Below are 19,255 nucleotides of genomic sequence, written 5' to 3'. Positions count from 1 at the left end.
TCTGACCGGCTATACTCCGTATTCAACAAAGCATTCTCTGGCCTAATGTGTCTAGAAGCTTCTTCGATGTGAGAGAATTATACTCTGGGGAGATCAAAACCGCACTGAAAACAAGTATATCACAAAAAAAAAAAAAGCATTGGCACCCGAAAGTCTTTGTCTTGACACATCATATTCTACGTTATGAACGTTTCTAGTCAGAACTCCGCACAAGACGTTCTTCTACTACAGTAGCTCGCTCGTTGTGCCCCCGTCGCGTGCCACCTGTCATCCCCCTCTATCTACACTACAGTGCAGTGCAGTGCGGTTGTCCCTCATGCCCAACCCTTTCTGTGTCGTTTATCTCATGTGTTTACATTTATAACGGTTGAGAAGCAAAAGTCCCCCAAAAACGAATCATGACCCTCAAACGCCCCATAGAGTGCCCGGCGCAAAATGAAAGCCATCTCTAAAATACACTGTCCTTGTCTTTTCTGACACAGCCTACTTAAACTTGGCCAATGCAATAGCGATGCTCTGGTTGTCAGAGTGCGAGATGGAGACGCTGACCTCCGACACGCCAGCCTTGTCGGCAGCAGCAGCAGCATTACCGTGTAGCTGTAGAGCAGTCAGTAAAATTGTCCAGTTTTCTAGGCAAAAGTGCACTTACTTGAACAGTAGGAGCACCGTGCTCGTTGCTCAATATCTCGATCTCGTTCAGGGCTGCGCCACCGCCCCTGCTGGGGACATTCAGGCTCTTGAACACGGCCTCCTTCGCGCTCCACCTGCCGGCAAAGGAGCTTCTTGGTGCAGCGCTCTTCTTGCAGTAAGCGATCTCCTTCGCAGTGAAGTTGCGCTCAACAAAGGTGTCATTCTCGATGTTGAAGCTGTCGATATCTTCAATGTCGACACCAACACTTGAGTTCTTGGTCTGCAGCTGTGATGCTAGCTGGGTGACAGTCTCGTACATCGTCTTCTTCTTCTCAGCGGGAATCGTCTTCTTGGACAAGTCCATGAAGTCAGAAGGGAATGTAAGCTCGGCCGTCTTCTTGTTCTCGGTGACACGAGCGTCGGGGTTGAGCAAGACGGAGCTGAGCTGCTCATCCGTGTAAGGCGCGTGGGTCTTGGCAACGAAGAGTGTGTTGTTGATCATGCCATTGTGGAAGAAGCTGTAAGCCTTCTTCTGTCGTGCATCAACCTTGGTGCAGTAAGAGCGGTAGGTGGCCTCATCAAGGGTGGCGAAGAGGTACTTGGGATGGATACCAATGGCCTGAGCGCCCTTCTGACCGAAACCGAAGGATGTGACAGAGAAGGCCTTGATGCCGTCTGTCTGAATGCTGCGGCTTGGGTAGACGATGTAGTCAAACTTCTCCATGACCTCGTCGATATTGTCGGCATTGCGGTTGCCAGGCACTAAACCGGTGTTGAGCACTTGCAGACAGCCGTTCATCATCCAAGCACCTGCAGCACCCTTGGGGTGACCGGTGAGGTACTTCTGGAAGATACCCAGCACGGCGTTGCCCTTCTTACGGCCAAGGTGTTCGAGCTGCTGGCAAATGACAGAAGATTCGTTCTTGTCATTGGCCTTGGTCGAAGTACCGTGGAAGGAAGCGACACCAAGATCGTCGATCGTAAGACCCCACGTAGCCAGGGCGCCACGGAGAGGAGCGATGCTGGTGTCCTGTTTCCAGAAGTTGTTTCCGAAGCTGCGGAGAACCTCCTTCTCTTGTCTCTGGGCTTCCTTTTCGATGTGGTTGACGCGGTCGCTTGTGTACGTCTTGTCATCGAATTGCTCGCCTTGTGACTTCATGGCCTCGACTTCTTCAGCAAGGAACTCGAGTTCGTTGGCTTGCCACTGCTTGATCTGCTTCTTGCGGAGCTCGATTTGTCGCCTCCTGTACTTGATGTCTAGCAGAGGCGAGGGGAACTTGCCAGCGTTCTCGCGAGCAGTGGTTAGGACACCCTGGCCAGGCGCTGGAACGGAGCGGCCGATCTTGTCAGAGGCAGTGGTTGTCAAAGCGAGGATACCGTGAATGGGGACACCCATGTCCAAGGCAAGCTTGGCAGTCATAATGACCTGGACACCACAACCCTGAGACTCCATGAAGCCATTTCTGGTGGTAGTCGTAGGCCGAGACATCTCCTTGGGTGTACGACCGTGAGCAAATTCATCAACAGCATTGCTTGTGGCCTTCATGTTGGCAAACTCATACGAGCCTTCCTCTCCGAAGTCATCAAAGCCACCAACAAAGCAGACGCGAGCCTTGCCTTCCATGATTGTCTCGTAACCGATGTCAACGGACTCTACAGCTGTCGCACAAGCGCCAACAGGGGTCTTGATCGGGCCAGAGGACGAGATCAGCAGCATGTTGACCCAGGCAGCCATGGTGTTGATGAAAGACTCCTGCAAGATGTCGTTCTGGAGAGGCTTGTCGAGGAAGCGGTCGCGGTGCATACCTCGGAGGGCAGCAGCGCCTCCCATACCAGAGCCGACACAGTTGCCGACCTCGGAGACGTGGACGTACTTGTAGAACTCGTAAGGGTCCGTGATACCAGCCGAGATCAGAGCCTCTGCCGTTGAAACCAGGACGAACAAAGCCACAGGGTCGACTTGGGAGATGATGTCGTCGGGTACACCGTATCGCTTGGCATCCCAGCCAGTTGGGATCTGACCAGCAACAAGACGGTCGAAACGCAAGGCCTTGGGGATCCACAGACCAGCGCCCTTCCTCATGCGAACTGTGTACTGGCCGCTGTCGGGAATCTCGAAGATCTCGACCTTGTCGCCGTGCTCACGCTTGAACTCCTCGGCCGTCTCCTTGGACGTCTCGAAGGGCTCAAGATCCTCCTCAATGACAACCTCGTGAAGCAGCTGCTTCTTGTTGGGGTCATATCCACCGAACAGCTCAGGCTCAATAAGTCTGATGCCGGAGTGCTCAATGATTTGCTTCTCATACTTAGCCTTGATGTCCTTGTCGTCGACAGGCTCGCCCGTCTTGGCGTCGACCCAGCCAGAGTAGGGCTTGGGCTTGCCCTTGAGTGGTCCATTGTGGTTCTTGATGAGACCCATGATCCAGGCCATTTCGATACAACCCTCAAGGGAGAACTGGCCGTAAGCCTCCATTTCCCATCGAGTGCGTGAGTTACCCCAAGGTCCAACTTCTGCGAAGCCAGTGACAACAACGACCTTCTCCAAATCGACCATGTCTTTCAAGTTGGCATTCAGAGGTGCGATGTCCTGCTTCCAGTCCGGCAGGTTGGGGAAGTCAAACTTGATGTTGGCACGCGGCTCAATGACCTTCTTCTTGTAGAGAGCCTCAGAGTCTGCACCGTTCACGGTGGCGTTCTCCAAAGCCGTCTCCTTGGTGACAGCCCTTCGAATCTCACTTGTCTCCATGATGTCCTTGCGAAGCTTGGTCATGACGTTGTTCAAGTTGGGAATAAACTGAAGACCACCGTTCAGGTCTGCCATGACTGGCTCCATTTGACACAAGTCAACAATTTGAGGCGACATCAGACCGAGCAAGTTGAAGGCCATCTCCTGCTGAGAGAATGTGCGCACGCCCAGCTTCTCAACACCCTCAGCCACGACATTGTTGGCCGACATGAGACCAGTGCCACGAGTCCAGCCAATGATGGCGCCACAGATGGTGAGGTAGTTGCCCCAATCCTCCGCGTGCCAACGGTTGAACAGCGTCTCGAGGGCAAGTTTGGACTCAGAGTAGAGACCATCGCTGCCGAAGGTGCCGTGGTTGGGCGAAAGAGGAAGCATGACTTGCGCAGGTCGAGTCTCAAAGCCGCGATTGGCTTTCTGAATCTTGATGCTGCCAAGCATACGCAGAAGATTCGTGAGCATGATACGGTGGGCCAGCTCGGACTTGGAGTCAATGCCGTCAATTTGGCGGCCGTTCTCAGGGATGGCAGCAAAAGGGATGACGAAGTCAAGATCCCAGCCGAGACCGGTCTTTGGATCGTAGATGTACTCGATCAGAGCCTCAACGTCTTGCTTGCTGCCTTGGTTGAAGGGCACAACGACAAGCTGGGACCCACGAGCGCCATGACGAGCGTACATGGCCTGGTAGTACTCTGTCACTTCTCGTGAGAAACGGCTCGTGGTGACAATGACGTGAGCACCACCGCTGATCAAGCCTTGCAAGACTTCCGCACCGATAGAGCCTGCACCGGCGCCGGTCATGAGTGCGTACTTGCCAGCGTAGCTAATACCGTCTCTAGCTCCGCGCTCCAAGCAGTCCAGGTAGACGTTGCTGAGCCTCTTGCTGTATTCCCATCCGTGCATTGACTTCTGCTTCAGGTGGAGGAAGGGGATGGCCTCCATCTTCCCCTTTGGCTTGGCCACCTTCTTGGCAAGCAAGCCTGGCTTGTTGGCATCATCCTTGAGGATCTGGCTCTCGTTCATGTTCAGCGACCGAATCACATCGCTGTACAGAGTCTTGATCTCCAGTTGAGAACCCTTGGACATTTTGTGTTGCGCCTTGATCATCTTGTACAGACGGCCCAGGTCGCCCTGAACCTTGGACCGGTTGCCGTACTCGGAGATCTTGCCACCTTCAGCCATCTGCTGAACATAGTGCTCCAGCTTTCGGCAGCTTTGTCGGGGAACTTCCTCATAGCTGAGGTTACCACGGGCATCAATCGTGGTGTGCGGGCCGGTGGGGAAGTCGACGTCCTTGTAGGCAGGATCGACAGTCAGCGCGTCGCGGCAGTTCTCAAGCAGCTGTGTTGCCAGCTCCTTAGCGAGCTTGTACGTCTCGCCACGCTCTGTTGGGCAATTGTCGATATGGTATTGCATGAACTCGAGGAGCGTGGGGTTCGATTTGCTCATCAGACGAATACACTGGCTCACAATCTCACGGTCGACAACCTGAAGTCGGCCAAAGATAATGTCAAAGTACATGGTCAAGGCGTCTTGACGAGCCCAGTTCCATGACGAGTCATATGTCCTTGCCTTGAGCGGGTTGAAAGACGGCTCGATTCCAGCCGCGTAGAAATCACCATGCTCCGCACTCCACAGATCTAACTGGGCTTGCAGAACCTTGCTCGATTTCTGTTCGTTGATGAAGGCCTTGTCTCCAGCGCGCAGGTCAAGCTTGAGGTACCGCGCAAGCAGCTCAAGCTGCTGCTTGAAGAGCGCCCTCTGGTCTTTAGTGAGGGCGTCAATGGCAGCCGGGTCCATCATCATGCCACCGCCACCGGTGGCGGGCCCAGCAGCCGCAGCAGTGCTGAGGCTGATGCCGGCATTAGAGGCATATTTCTGTGCGACGTCGTCCAGGAAGGCCTTTGCGTCAGGTTCGGAGCCAAGACGAGCTGGTGGCTCCATGGTGATTGCGAGGAGCAACACACCATCCTGGCGGCCGGAGGCCAAGCCCCAGCGAGACTCGAGGTACTTCCGTGCTGCTGTAGCGTTGAAACCACCAGGCATCTTGGAAGAAATCAGACGAGCAATGAGGGCTTGTGTCTGCTTGCCCAGATTTCCGTCGAAGGTGGCCTGCATAGACGCACCAAGCTCGTCCAGAGGTGTGTCTTCCGGCTTCTCTGGTGTTGAGCCGAACTCCTTGCCCAGGTCGCCCAGGATTTCGTTTTGTAGGGTAGACTTGCCTGCAGTGAGCACCAACATTAGCTTCCCGATCTCTCTGTGATTATAGCAGGCTACGTAGACTTACCGCCAACAAGATCCTTGATAGCCTTGCTCAGAGGGATCTCTGAGAATGGCTTCTTCAGCTTCTGAGCAATGAGCGCCCGCACAATGTCCATAGCAGCAACAGGCGCGTCTGGGACCTGAGCCGCAGGGCCAGCGCTGGGTGCCGGGGCGGCAGCCGCCGCGGGAGCAGCAGCGGCGGCCGCAGGCGCAGGTGCTGACCCGCTACTCGAGCTGGCTGCTGGTGTAGGCTCTGGCTCCTCCTCAATTGGATCAACATCGTAGTAAATCTCCTTCGCGTCTTTGTTGTAGCACAGAATCTGTCGTTGCACTGATTTCGCAGCGTCGAAGGCTTCGTACTTGGATGCGAGGGTCCTCTTGGCCATCACGCCGAGAGTATCAGCAGGACCGACCTCGACGATCCGCTCGGCCGTCTTTTCGGCGAGGAAGACATCTTGAGTTTCGATCCATCTCACGGGCGAGGCGAACTGGTATGCAAGGAGCTCCACGAGGAGCGTGTGGGCGAGCTCTTGCTCAACTTCGGGCCTCATTTTGCTGGCAATGGTCTATATGCGGCGGAAAAAAAGGACGTGTCGCGTGAAGAAAGAATGCTCAAGAATCGATTGCGGGTATCTTCGAAGGATTAGGTTGGCGGTAAGTGAGGCAGGGCCAGGGGGGCTGTTGACCGCTCTCGAAGAGGCCCGGAAGAGAATTCTTCGAGGCTGGCTCTAGTGGTGTTGTATGGGAGAAGAGGGATCTGAACTCTGCCACCTGGAAGTCAGAAAAAGAGGTGATAGAGAGAAGCTTGGGCGAGCCAGGCGTGGGAGGGTGTTCAGGGACGGGAAGTTGTGGCCGTCGTGGGGGGTGGGTAATGAGGGAGGAGAATCCAAGATCTAAAGGAAGAAATCGGCCCTCTTGGTGTGGTGTTTAGTGATGGAAGGGGTCCGTTGGACGGCGGCGACGGGTCAATTAACCCTTGTTGTCAACAACTTACGGATTTCATGCAACCCAAATTTCCTCCTTCTGCCCGTCTTGACTTTCAGGTCACCGGATAAGATCCCTCCAAGCAAAAAGTTGGTGGACGAGTATACGTTGTTGGGCCTAGGAAGGAACAATCCTTGAAAGCGTTGGGGGTAGCCACACGGGGAGCAAAGTTCACCAGTCTCACAGCAATTACCAGCCGGCGGGCGCTTGTACCCGGTACATACCCAAAGTAGTGCCATTTTCCTGGGGTGGGAGGGGGGTCATGCACCCCTGTCAGCCTTGCTTAGGACGGCCGTGCTCTCTCTGCCTAGCAGAGATCCAGCACTGGGAGGTGGCCCCCACAGTTTCTGCCCATGCACTACAACCCCATCCGTTCCAATGCTCGCGACGACACAACAGCTCGCCAAACAACCGAACAGCGACCAGGCCACCGACCACTGGCCACTGGCGACGCCGCATTGCTTCACCACCCCGAGCTAGGACCGCAACGGCTACATATCTTGCAGGCGATAAGCTCGGCCAAGCCTGTCTGAGGCGACCCTTGCGTTTTGCTGAGGATCCCCAGGCACGTCAGAGCAACACTCGGCCGGCCACTCGCTGTCAACGCGTTTCCCATCCCCATCAAGATGCTCGACTCTATGCCAGCCTGCGGGTGAGACCTCGAGATCTCGGTCCGAGGTGCTCGTATCTCCTGGACGGAGCTATGGAGCCTTCGGAGGTCTCCCTGCTGAACATGCAGAGACTGTGGTGCCATTGACTGGACACTCGTGGGCATCCACTACCAAGCCCCTGCCTGCTTTCACGCGTCGCAGGAGCTAGGTCCATCTTAAGAGCTTGAGCTTTATCGATACTCGCTCTATCGTTATCGACCTGCAGCAAAGCTCATAGCTTCTGCCGTCGCCAATGTGTCCGTTCGCCCGGGGTCGATTCGGCTTGAGATGCGAAACTTCCCGTTCGGCTGTCTGCGCAATCCCATGAGGATATGCGTCTATCATGGGGATCACTTATACTGGCTTGCTGGGAGGTGCCATACCTCGGTTGGATCCATGATTAGTTCAAGCGGCAGTGGACTCGACGCGGAGAGATTGCTTCTCGGGTCAGCCAGGCGGCCGCTCTCGGAATACATACCCACGTACTCGGTACATTATCATCCGCCTGTTCGCCAACCGGTTGTCCTGTACGATATACTTCATCACACCACAACTGTCACTTCTCAGCCTGCCCTGGAAATACTCTTTAGGCCATGGTTCCCATGCACTGGGGCGGGTTTCGCTATAAGCTTAATTTCACCCGATGGCCTTGGTGGGCCCCGTCTTCCTCCTGGATTCAGGGTCTTTCTTCTGACACTTATGTATTGGTACTGCTTGGCTTGGTCTCCCAGCTGTCCCATGTTTTGGCGGGCACATCATTGCTCCCAGTTGTTACATATGCTGAGCTTTTGATAGATTATCTTGGACGAAAACACCTCGTGTGAGAATTGTGGTACGAGCCGTTCACCAAGCCGAAGCACTTTGTACAGACTTGGCGAGATCATTCAAAAGTGTACGGCATAGTTGACGAGCACCAAACACATGATCTTTTCATCCGGAACGAGTCCCTTCACATTTATCATACGGGACCAGGAGTCGCGAAATTTGAAGTCTTGCCCCACGCTGTACTTACCATGATGGGCTCTGGAGCTGTCACTCACCAGTCGCGACAGTGGCTCGAGTGGGTGACTATACTGGGACAAATACTCACCATTCGAGATGGAGCTGCTGAGTTAGCCAATATGGTGTTACCAATGACCGGTATTTCTGGAATGGGCTGGCATTGTAGATCCTGGCATGCCTTGGTCCGTGTCATGCGGCGCCCAGGGAGCTGCTTTGGAGCACATGTAGGCAGTGGAACAGCTCGGCGATTGTGACGTGCAGAAGTGCTGATGTGCATGTTTGGGCTACTGCGGTCTCGCCTTACCATGGAATGGGTAGAGCCTTGCTAGACACTCCAGTGACCAGGACGGCTGGGCCCCGCCAAGGCACGGTGCCACGGTATTTGCAGAGAACAAAGCCATTGAAGCCAGTGGAGATAGCCAACGAGAGCCGCTGATCATGTCTAATCAATACCAGGGCAGTGGATACAAGAATGGGAGCAATGGTCTAGTCTCTCGCGGGATTCCTGGCGTAGCTAAGGCATAGCTCCCGACGGGACTCTAGGTTTTGGCGGGTGTGGATGGTTGTGGCTTCGTTCTAACTATGTACTATGTGCTGCTTTCCAGGGATGATAGATGGGGAAACAAGAAACTCAATGCTGCGAGAATTGCACGAGAATTGCAGCACTGGCCTTGTAGCCACGCGTCTGAAGATATTCGAGACTCTGCTCGGCAATCAACTCGTCGAAACATTGATGCTATGTAAAGGTGATGGCGGGCGCCGTCGATGCATCGATGCATCGGTTGCCCAATCTGCTAGCGCCCCTGCTCAAGGTTGCGTTGCAGCCCGTGGCCACATCGGTCGAGCCGGGGATTTATTTTGGATGGGGTTCACCAAGCGTTTGGACCGTTGTCGATTAAGCCATTGACGCATGTACCAGTACCTGCGATGGATGACGCGTGTGTGGAGCCTTCCCCCAGTCAGCTTAGGAGCGCCAAACTGTTCCTACCTTGTCCCTGGGGGGAAGGCGGTGACTGCACCTTCCAGGGCACATCAGCAGAAGGAATCGGTATTTGCATGAGTTATTAAGCCCCTGGCAGGCTAGATTCAGGTAGGAGGTCTTCACTATGTAAATAGATTCAGTCTCAAGACAAAGGGAAGAAAAGCAATGACATGTCTCCCATGCTGCGTCTTCCAGATGCCCAGACAGCCAGGAAGGAGGGGCCCTGGTGTTCTTTGGGTGCAAGTGCAGGAAACTTGGGAAAAAGTTCGCGTGGGGCGTGGGGCTAGGTTCCCCCGCGGCCAGTCGACCCTTGGCAAAAATGCGAACATCCCTGCAGGCTGGCAGAACGGGAGGACGAGTTTGTTGGGAATCGAAATTGAATTCGGTGGATTGGTTCAACATCCCATACAGCCGGACTTTGATTTGATGTGCTGTGTTCTGGCTGCGAGGCTAGCAAGGACCAAAGGAACTTCTCTGCACGGCCGGCATTACTGATCATCTTCCGCTTGCCCAGGTGTTGTTGGTTGAAGCCTTGCTCCAGGGCCCAAAAAATAGAGAGAGAAGTTGACGAACAAGAACACCAACGGCTTCGCGCACCCGCTCGCCTGCCTCTTCTCTCCTTCCCTCCCCCCGAATCAATAACTTTGGACCCAGTCCCCTTTGGCCCAAAGTTGTAAACACCCTGCCTACTCACTAGATCTATCCATCTTCTCTACCTTTGCAAGCTCCTCCTCTTCCTCCCACCATCATCCTCTTCGGCCCCAGTCCAGTGCCAAACATCTTCGCTTCGTGTGGCCTCCAGCCTTCTTCCCCCCCTGTGTTCACCGCGATAGAGTTTTGCACTCGCTGCTCTTGACTGAGTATTTCGAGTATCCTCGAGACGAAGAGAAGAGATATCATAAATTGTAAGTCGCTGCATTCGCATGCTTCCTTCCCCTCAGCCGTGGGACAGCCTGCTGACTTTTCCCCAGAAGACTTCCATAGATCCCATAGACGATACCCCCTTTTTCCACCATGTACGGCACCGGTACTGGCGCTCAGACGGGCGTGTCGACCCCTCGGTCTTCCGCCTCTCTCCGACCTTTGACCCTCTCCCACGGCTCTCTCGAGACCTCTTTCCTCATCCCTACAAGCCTCCACTTCCACGCCATCCAACTAAAAGACCGCTTTGTTGCGAGTCTGCCCCCACCAACCGACGAGCTTGCACAAGATGACGAGCCATCTTCCACTCCTGAGCTGGTGGCCAGATACATGGGCTACATTGCCCAAGAGGTCGAGAAGGGCGAGGATGACTCCCAGGGCTCCTACGAGGATGTGCTCAAGCTGATTCTTAACGAGTTTGAGCGGGCCTTCCTCCATGGCAATGATGCCCACGCCTTGGCCGCAACCCTGCCAGGTATCGACGCAAAGAAATCCGAGGTCCTTCGCAGCTACTATGCCGCAAGGTCAGTTTTGAACAGGGCTGTCCGCCCCCACCAGTCTGCTCTTTTCCGGGCGGCTGAGGAAGGAGATGCCTCCATCTACAACATTTTCGGTGGCCAGGGCAACATCGAGGAATACTTCGAGGAGCTGCGCGAGTTGTGGCAAACTTACCCTGCCTTCATCGGTGACCTCGTTTTGACCGCTGCTGAGCAGCTGCAGACTCTGGCCAACAACCCCTCGGCCGAGAAGCTATTCACCAAAGGTCTGGACATCATGAACTGGCTGCAAAATCCAGAAGCTACCCCAGATGTCGACTACCTGATCACGGCTCCTGTGAGCTTCCCACTTATCGGTCTCGTTCAGTTGGCGCATTACGAGGTTACCTGCAAGGCCCTCGGAATCCACCCAGGCACGCTGAGGGAACGCATCAGCGGTACCACTGGTCATTCCCAAGGTGTTGTGATGGCTGCTGCCACTGCTGCAGCAGACTCCTGGGAGACTTGGCCAGAAATTGTCAAGTCATCCCTCTCAATCCTTTTCTGGATTGGAGCTCGCAGCCAGCAGACATTCCCTCGGACTTCCATGACTCCCTCGGTGCTGCAGGACTCGATTGAGAACGGCGAGGGAACGCCCACGCCCATGCTGAGCATTCGCGACCTCTCGCAAGATCAGGTCCAGACGCACATCGATGCAACCAACAAGTACCTCCCTGCCGACCGACACATTGCCATTTCACTCATCAACAGCCCGCGAAACATGGTCGTGACGGGACCACCCATGTCCCTGTACGGTCTGAACCTGCAGCTTCGAAAAGTCAAGGCACCCACAGGTCTCGACCAAACACGGGTTCCGCATACCCAGCGGAAGGTCCGATTTGTGAACCGATTCCTTCCTATTACCGCCCCGTTCCACAGCAAGTACCTCGCTGAGGCAACCTCCCTCATCGACGAAGACCTGAAGAACATCAAAATCGATGCCAAGTCGCTGGCCATCCCTGTTTACGACACCAACACTGGAAAGGACATTCGTGAGGAGGTCAAGGGCAATGTCGTTCCAACTTTGATCCGCCTCATCACTCGGGACACCGTGAACTGGGAGAAGGCGACAGTCTTCGAAAATGCGACCCACGTGCTGGATTTCGGCCCGGGTGGTGTTTCCGGTCTCGGCATCCTCACCAGCCGTAACAAGGAGGGTACTGGTGTTCGCGTCATTCTCGCTGGCACTATCAGCGGATCAGTAAATGATGTTGGTTACAAGCCCGAGATCTTTGACCGCGACGAGGAGCATGCTGTCAAGTATGCCATCGACTGGGTGAAGGAGTACGGGCCAAGGTTGATCAAGAACTCCAGCGGCAAGACGTTTGTGGACACCAAGATGAGCAGGCTTCTTGGTATCCCTCCCGTCATGGTTGCCGGTATGACTCCTTGCACAGTGGAATGGGACTTCGTCGCTGCCACAATGCAAGCTGGATATCACATTGAGCTTGCAGGTGGTGGTTATTTCGATCCTGGGATGATGACTGCAGCGCTCAAGAAGATCGAGAAGGCAATTCCTGCTGGGCGAGGTATCGGCGTGAACCTCATCTACGTGAACCCAAGGGCCATGGCCTGGCAAATTCCTATGCTCGGCCGACTCAGGGCCGAAGGTGTGCCGATTGAGGGTCTCACTATTGGAGCTGGCGTGCCTTCTATCGAGGTTGCTCAAGAGTACATCGAGACACTGGGCTTGAAGCACATTTCCTTCAAGCCTGGCTCCTCTGAGGCCATCCAGGCCGTCATCAACATCGCCAAGGCAAACCCTACATTCCCTGTCATGCTCCAGTGGACTGGTGGTCGTGGCGGTGGTCACCACTCTTTCGAGGACTTCCACCACCCCATCTTGAACATGTACGGCAGGATCCGTCGACAGGAGAACCTCATCCTCGTTGCCGGCAGTGGTTTCGGCGGTGCAGAAGACACTTATCCATACATCACCGGAGAGTGGTCAAAGAAGTTTGGTTACCCCCCGATGCCTTACGATGGGTGCCTCTTCGGCAGCCGAATGATGGTCGCCAAAGAGGCGCACACCAGCAAGGACGCCAAGAAGGCCATCGTCGAAGCTCCCGGTGTTGACGACAGCGAGTGGGAGAAGACATATCAGGGACCCACTGGTGGTGTTCTCACGGTTCGCTCTGAGATGGGCGAGCCCATTCACAAGCTTGCCACTCGTGGTGTTAGGTTTTGGGCTGAGATGGACCAAAAGATCTTCACTCTGCCAAAGGAGAAGCGCATCGCTGAACTCAAGAAGAACAAAGCCTACATCATCAAGAAGCTCAACGAAGACTTCCAGAAGGTGTGGTTTGGCAAGAACAAGGCTGGCGAGTCCGTCGATCTCGAGGATATGACTTACGGCGAGGTCGTGCGCAGGCTAGTCGAGCTTCTTTACGTGAAGCACCAGTCCCGCTGGATTGATCCTACCTTCACCAAGATGACCGGAGACTTCATCCACCGTGTGGAGGAGCGCTTCACGTCCACCACGGGCAAGCCCTCGCTTCTGCAGAGCTACTCCGAACTTGCTGAGCCATACTCTGCCGTGGAGAAGATCTTGTCGCAGTACCCCGACGCCGACAAGCAGATCATCAACGCTCAGGATGTTCAGTATTTCTTGATGCTGTGCATGAACCCGTTCCAAAAGCCAGTGACCTTCGTGCCTGCCTTAGACGATAACTTCGAGTTCTACTTCAAGAAGGATTCGCTCTGGCAGTCTGAGGATCTGGACGCTGTCATCGGACAGGACGTCGGTCGAACTTGTATCCTGCAAGGACCAACGGCCGTCAGATACTCCACAATTGCCGACGAGCCTATCAAGCAGATTCTTGATGGCATTCACAATGGTCATATCAACTACCTAACACGCGACATGTACAACAACGACCCAACTAAGATTCCTGCCATTGAGTACTTTGGCGGTAAGCTCGTTGACTCCGAGATTCCTCTCGACTCTGAGGGTGTCACTGTTTCGTATGACAACAACAAGAACATATACCGCATCGCGAACACCCCCTCAGCAACGCTGCCCACTGTTGATGATTGGCGCACACTCCTTGCCGGACCAAAGCGTTCATGGCGACATGCTCTCCTCATGTCGGAGGTTGTTGTCCAAGGTCAGAAGTACCAGACCAACCCTATGAAGCGGATCTTCGCACCTGCTCGTGGATTGTATGTGGAGATACTCTACCCCAACACTCCGGAGAAGACAACCATTGTCGTCAAAGAGCAACCCCGCCACAATCAATACGTTGATGTCATTGAGGTGAAGATGACCGGGGACAACAAGATTGTGGTCAACATGATCAAGGACACAACGGCCCTTGGCAAGCCTGTTTCGCTGCCTCTCGAGTTCATCTACCACCCTGAGGCTGGTTATGCTCCAATTCACGAAGTCATGGATGGGCGCAATGACCGCATCAAAGAGTTCTACTGGCGAGCCTGGTTCGGTGACGAGAAACTGGACCTCGATGCCATTGTGACTGGCAGGTTCGATGGCGGCAAAGCAACAGTCACCAGTGAGGCCATCAACGACTTCGCACACGCTGTTGGCAACCACGGCGAAGCATTCATTGACCGACCGGGCAAAATCATGTATGCGCCAATGGACTTCGCAATCGTCGTTGGGTGGAAGGCTATCACCAAGCCTATCTTCCCTCGTACCATCGACGGCGACTTGTTGAAGCTCGTGCATCTGTCAAACGAGTTCCGCATGATGCCCGGTGCTGAGCCCCTCAAGAAGGGCGACCAACTAACGACCACCGCTCGCGTCAACGCTGTCGTCAACCAGGACTCTGGCAAGATGGTCGAAGTGTGTGGCACCATTGAACGTGATGGCGAGGATGTGATGGAGGTGACATCTCAATTCCTCTACCGGGGCGTTTACACCGACTATGAGAACACCTTCCAGCGCAAGATTGAGACGCCTATGCAGATTCACCTGGAGACGGCCAAGGATGTTGCCGTGCTCAAGTCAAAGGAGTGGTTCCAGGTCGATGATAAGGCCCTCAACTTGGACTTGCTCGGCAAGATCTTGACATTCCGTCTGGAGTCACTTGTTCGCTTCAAGACGAAGACTGTTTACAGCAACGTCGAGACTCGCGGTCAGGTCCTCCTCGAGCTTCCAACCAAGGAAATCGTCCAGGTTGCATCTGTTGACTACTCGTCGGGCGAGTCCCACGGCAACCCTGTCATCGACTACCTCCAGCGCAACGGAGCATCCATCGAGCAGCCAGTGATGTTCGAGAACCCGATCCCTCTGAGCGGAAAGACACCTCTGCAGCTGAGAGCCCCGGCGTCCAACGAAGGATACGCACGCGTCTCGGGCGACTACAACCCTATCCACGTTTCTCGAGTCTTCGCCAACTACGCCAACTTGCCCGGAACTATCACACACGGCATGTTCTCTAGTGCAGCTGTGCGAAGTCTGGTGGAGACCTGGGCGGCCGAGAATAATGTAGGACGTGTCCGAAGTTTCCACGCTTCCCTCGTGGGTATGGTGCTGCCCAATGATGAAATCCAGGTCAAGATGCAACACGTGGGAATGGTTGCTGGACGCAAGATCATCAAGGTCGAAGCCAGCAACAAAGAGACCGAAGAGAAGGTGCTCCTTGGAGAGGCCGAAGTCGAGCAGCCCGTGACAGCCTACGTCTTCACCGGACAAGGCTCTCAGGAGCAAGGTATGGGTATGGACTTGTATGACAGCAGTCCTGTGGCCAAGGAGGTCTGGGACCGCGCAGACAAGTATCTCATGGACACCTACGGTATGTAATCACTCCTTTGCCTCATTTGCTTTACCACATGCTAACGGTCCTAGGCTTCGCCATTACGAACATTGTGAGGAACAACCCCAAGGAACTCACGATTCACTTTGGTGGCCCCCGTGGCAAGGCTATCCGGGCGAACTACATGGCAATGACTTTCGAGACGGTGGCCGCAGATGGTTCCATCAAGTCGGAGCGTATCTTCAACGAGATCAGCGAGAGCACCCCGTCTTACACGTACAAGTCGCCCAGCGGTCTGCTGTCGGCCACTCAGTTCACACAGCCTGCCTTGACCTTGATGGAGAAGGCAAGCTTTGAGGACATGAAGGCGAAGGGCCTCGTTCCCCGCGACAACACATTTGCTGGACATTCTCTTGGCGAGTACAGTGCTCTTGCTGCGCTGGCTGAAGTCATGCCCATCGAATCCTTGGTCTCGGTCGTTTTCTACCGTGGTCTGACGATGCAAGTTGCTGTGGAGCGAGATGCTTCTGGACGCTCCAACTACTCCATGTGTGCTGTCAACCCAAGCCGAATCTCCAAGACTTTCAACGAGGAGGCTCTTCGGTTCGTCGTTGCCAATGTTGCCGAGGCTACAGGGTGGCTGCTCGAGATTGTCAACTTCAACATTGCCAACATGCAGTATGTGTGTGCTGGTGACCTCCGCGCCCTGGACACCCTGGGCTTTGTCTGCAACTACCTGAAGGTGCAAAAGATCAACATCGAGAAGATGATGGGGGAGATGTCGATTGAGGAGGTGAAGGGCCATTTGGTGCAAATCATTCAGGAGGGCGCGTCGCAGACGGAGAAGAAGCCAAAGCCTCTCGAGCTCGAGAGGGGATTCGCCACGATCCCTCTCAAGGGCATCGATGTGCCATTCCACTCGACGTTCTTGCGCAGCGGTGTCAAGCCGTTCCGATCTTTCCTACTCAAGAAGATCAACAAGACCACCATCGACCCGTCCAAGCTGGTGGGCAAGTACATCCCCAACGTCACGGCCAAGCCTTTTGCCCTGACCAAGGAGTACTTTGAGGATGTGTACAAGCTTACCAACTCGCCTCGCATTGCCAATGTGCTGGCGAACTGGGACTCGTACCAAGGAGATGGTACTGGCCCAGCCGAAGGTATCAACGGCACCACCGTCGTTAACGGCACCACCAATGGCGTGCACTCTGACTAGACTGTTGAAGGGCTAGCATAGAGCGCGACAAATTCATTTTTCCCTGGGGCATGATATGGAAATGTGGTGGGAAAGGCTATACAATGCATGACTGGCTCACGATGGGTGTGCCCAATGAATGAGGGATGAGTGGTTAAATGGTGATGAAATAGTAATGGCTCTTGTTGATTGTGTGGGTCCGACATTGATAAGGCAGGCATGGGACAAGCCGTCTTCCGTTTGGGCATGGTGGCGGGCGCCGGCGTTGGCCGTGTTTTTGCTGAGGTTCTGGTTTGGTGCAGATGTATTTATTAGACATAGGTATGACTGATTGACTGACCGTGGTCCTGAATGAGATCGGAAATAAAATAGAGAGGTCTTAGACATTCGAATGTCCCCAGGCTGTCACATTGTTGCAGAGCCTTGAACATCGCGTCCTGACGTGCATCTTGTGTTCCCAGAGCAAACCCCCCGACTGGCGAGCCTTTGTCCCCCTCAAGAGGACGAGCACGACAGCCATCGACTGCCCCAACAGCTCTGCAGCAAGCAATTTGACGGGCGATAAGATAGCGCGCACTGTCAGCTTGGCTCGAGAGTCGAGACGAAACCCAGACCAGACCAGCCGCTGCGAACCGAAATCCAACGGCAACGGCAACAGCATCACTGCAATCAAATCAAATCCCCGCAGCTGCGTGCGCATGCAAGTCAATCCAATCCAATCCCAATCCCACACTGCACCGTGCCGAGCCAAAGAAACCACGCCTCCCACCTCCATTTGGCCTTTACCTAACTACCTAGACTAGGAGGTGTACACATACATATACACATACATACACACGCACACGACATGAGTGCAAATCCCTCACCCTCTCCCCCTCCCAATCAGGTTTTCATAGGGACGTTCATCCACTCCAGGGCCCTCGATGAGCTAGAGTACCTGCACAACACTGCTGTCTTTGTGGAGGGGGCCACAGGGACGATTATTGCCATCGAGAGGGAATGTGACCACACCCGCACGCTGGATGAGACGTTCAACAGGCTGGGATGGAGTGCTGCCGAGTGCAAGATATACGACACCACATCCCCCACCAGGAGCAACAACACGAGCAGCACCAGCATCCAAAATGAGAGCGGCAGCTCACTACCAACACAACCACCACCACCACCACCACCACCTGTGAGGTTCTTCTTCCCGGGCTTCATAGACACGCACATCCACGCCTCGCAGTACCCCAACGCCGGCATCTTCGGCAAGTCGACGCTGCTGGACTGGCTCAACACATACACCTTCCCGCTCGAGGCATCGCTGGGCCGCGACCACGCCAAAGCCCGCCGCGTCTACGCCCGCTGCGTAGGCCGCACCCTCGCCCACGGCACCACCTGCGCCGCCTACTTCGCCACCGTCGACGTCGCCGCCACCAACCTGCTGGTGGACCTGTGCCTGGCGCGGGGCCAGCGCGCCCTCGTGGGGCGCGTGTGCATGGACGAGCCCTCGACCTGCCCGCCCTGGTACCGCGACGAGGACGCCGCGCAGGGCCTGGCGCGCACGCGCGAGTGCGTCGCCCACGCGCGCCGCGCCGACCCGGCCGGGAACCTGGTGCGCCCCATCGTCACCCCGCGCTTCGCGCCCAGCTGCACGGCGCAGAGCATGCGCGCGCTGGGCGACCTGGCGCGCGAGGAGCGCCTGCCCGTCCAGACGCACGTCAGCGAGAACAGGGGCGAGATCGAGCTGGTCTCGGACCTGTTCCCGGCCGAGGCGGGCGGGGGCAGGGGGTACGCGGGCGTGTACGACGCCTTTGGCCTGCTGACGGAGCAGACCATCCTCGCGCACGCCGTGCACCTCTCCGAGGGCGAGGCGAAGCTGCTTGCCGACCGGGGCACTAAGGTCAGCCACTGTCCCTGCAGCAACAGCGCCATCACGTCCGGGGCGGCGCGGGTCCGCTGGCTGCTCGAGCAGGGGGTCGACGTCGGGCTCGGCACGGACGTTAGTGGGGGGTACAGCCCGAGTGTGCTGGACGCCGCGAGGCAGGCCGCGCTGGTGTCGCGGCATGTTGCCATGGGCGGCGACGAGAAGGCCAAGCTCAGCGTCGAGGAGGTGCTGCACCTCGCCACGCGGGGCGGCGCCAGGTGCGTCGGGCTCGAGGGCGTGGTTGGTGGGTTTGAGGTCGGGATGCAGTGGGATGCGCAGCTTGTTGCGCTTGGGGTTGTCGGGGAGGACGGGGAGGGGGCGGAGGGGAATGTGGATGTGTTTGGGTGGGAGAGCTGGGAGGAGATGGTGGCTAAGTGGTTGTTTAATGGGGATGACCGGAATACGACTAAGGTCTGGGTCAAGGGGAGGTTGGTGCATGAGAGGAGGTCATAGGATGTGCAGGTAGTTATGAGGACTTGATTGTGAGGCAGGCTTCTGGAACTAGGCGCTCTGGTATTGGATAGAAGGCATCTAGATCTGAATGTTGGTCGCCGGAGATGCATGCCTTGTTGCCTTATCTCTTCAGGTAACGCTGGCATGTTGAACGAGGATAGATACAGCAAGACAATCAAGCTGCAAAGCAATTTCCACAATATCTGCCATAGACCTTGACACAATTCTGCTTCAAAGCCTTTTCCTCCAAAATGTATACTGCATATGAGTATT

At 55.4% G+C, this 19,255-nt stretch overlaps 3 protein-coding genes across 3 annotated transcripts; 2 read left to right on the top strand and 1 right to left on the bottom strand.

Annotated features, from left to right (window-relative positions):
- Positions 1-483: 483 nt before the first annotated feature.
- Positions 484-6,186, bottom strand: J7T55_010606 (fatty acid synthase subunit alpha; the record flags this gene model as incomplete). Its single annotated transcript, XM_053145167.1, has 3 exons — positions 484-597; positions 650-5,595; positions 5,661-6,186. 3 exons carry the CDS (start codon positions 6,184-6,186, stop codon positions 484-486), a joined length of 5,586 nt encoding a protein of 1,861 aa, XP_052992453.1.
- Positions 6,187-10,267: 4,081 nt separating this feature from the next.
- J7T55_010605 (fatty acid synthase beta subunit dehydratase) lies at positions 10,268-16,641 on the top strand (the record flags this gene model as incomplete). Its single annotated transcript, XM_053145166.1, has 2 exons — positions 10,268-15,464; positions 15,518-16,641. 2 exons carry the CDS (start codon positions 10,268-10,270, stop codon positions 16,639-16,641), a joined length of 6,321 nt encoding a protein of 2,106 aa, XP_052992452.1.
- An 826-nt stretch (positions 16,642-17,467) lies between these two features.
- J7T55_010604 (uncharacterized protein) lies at positions 17,468-18,982 on the top strand (the record flags this gene model as incomplete). Its single annotated transcript, XM_053145165.1, has 1 exon — positions 17,468-18,982. The coding sequence occupies one exon, from the start codon at positions 17,468-17,470 to the stop codon at positions 18,980-18,982; it is 1,515 nt and encodes a 504-aa protein (XP_052992451.1).
- Between the last annotated feature and the right edge of the window lie 273 nt (positions 18,983-19,255).

This window comes from Diaporthe amygdali (assembly GCF_026229845.1).
Source record: "Diaporthe amygdali strain CAA958 chromosome Unknown NODE_19_length_847323_cov_64_739301, whole genome shotgun sequence".
NCBI lineage: Eukaryota > Fungi > Ascomycota > Sordariomycetes > Diaporthales > Diaporthaceae > Diaporthe > Diaporthe amygdali.
Note: the sequence above shows the minus strand (reverse complement) of the source record. Positions and strands in the feature narration are given on the sequence as shown.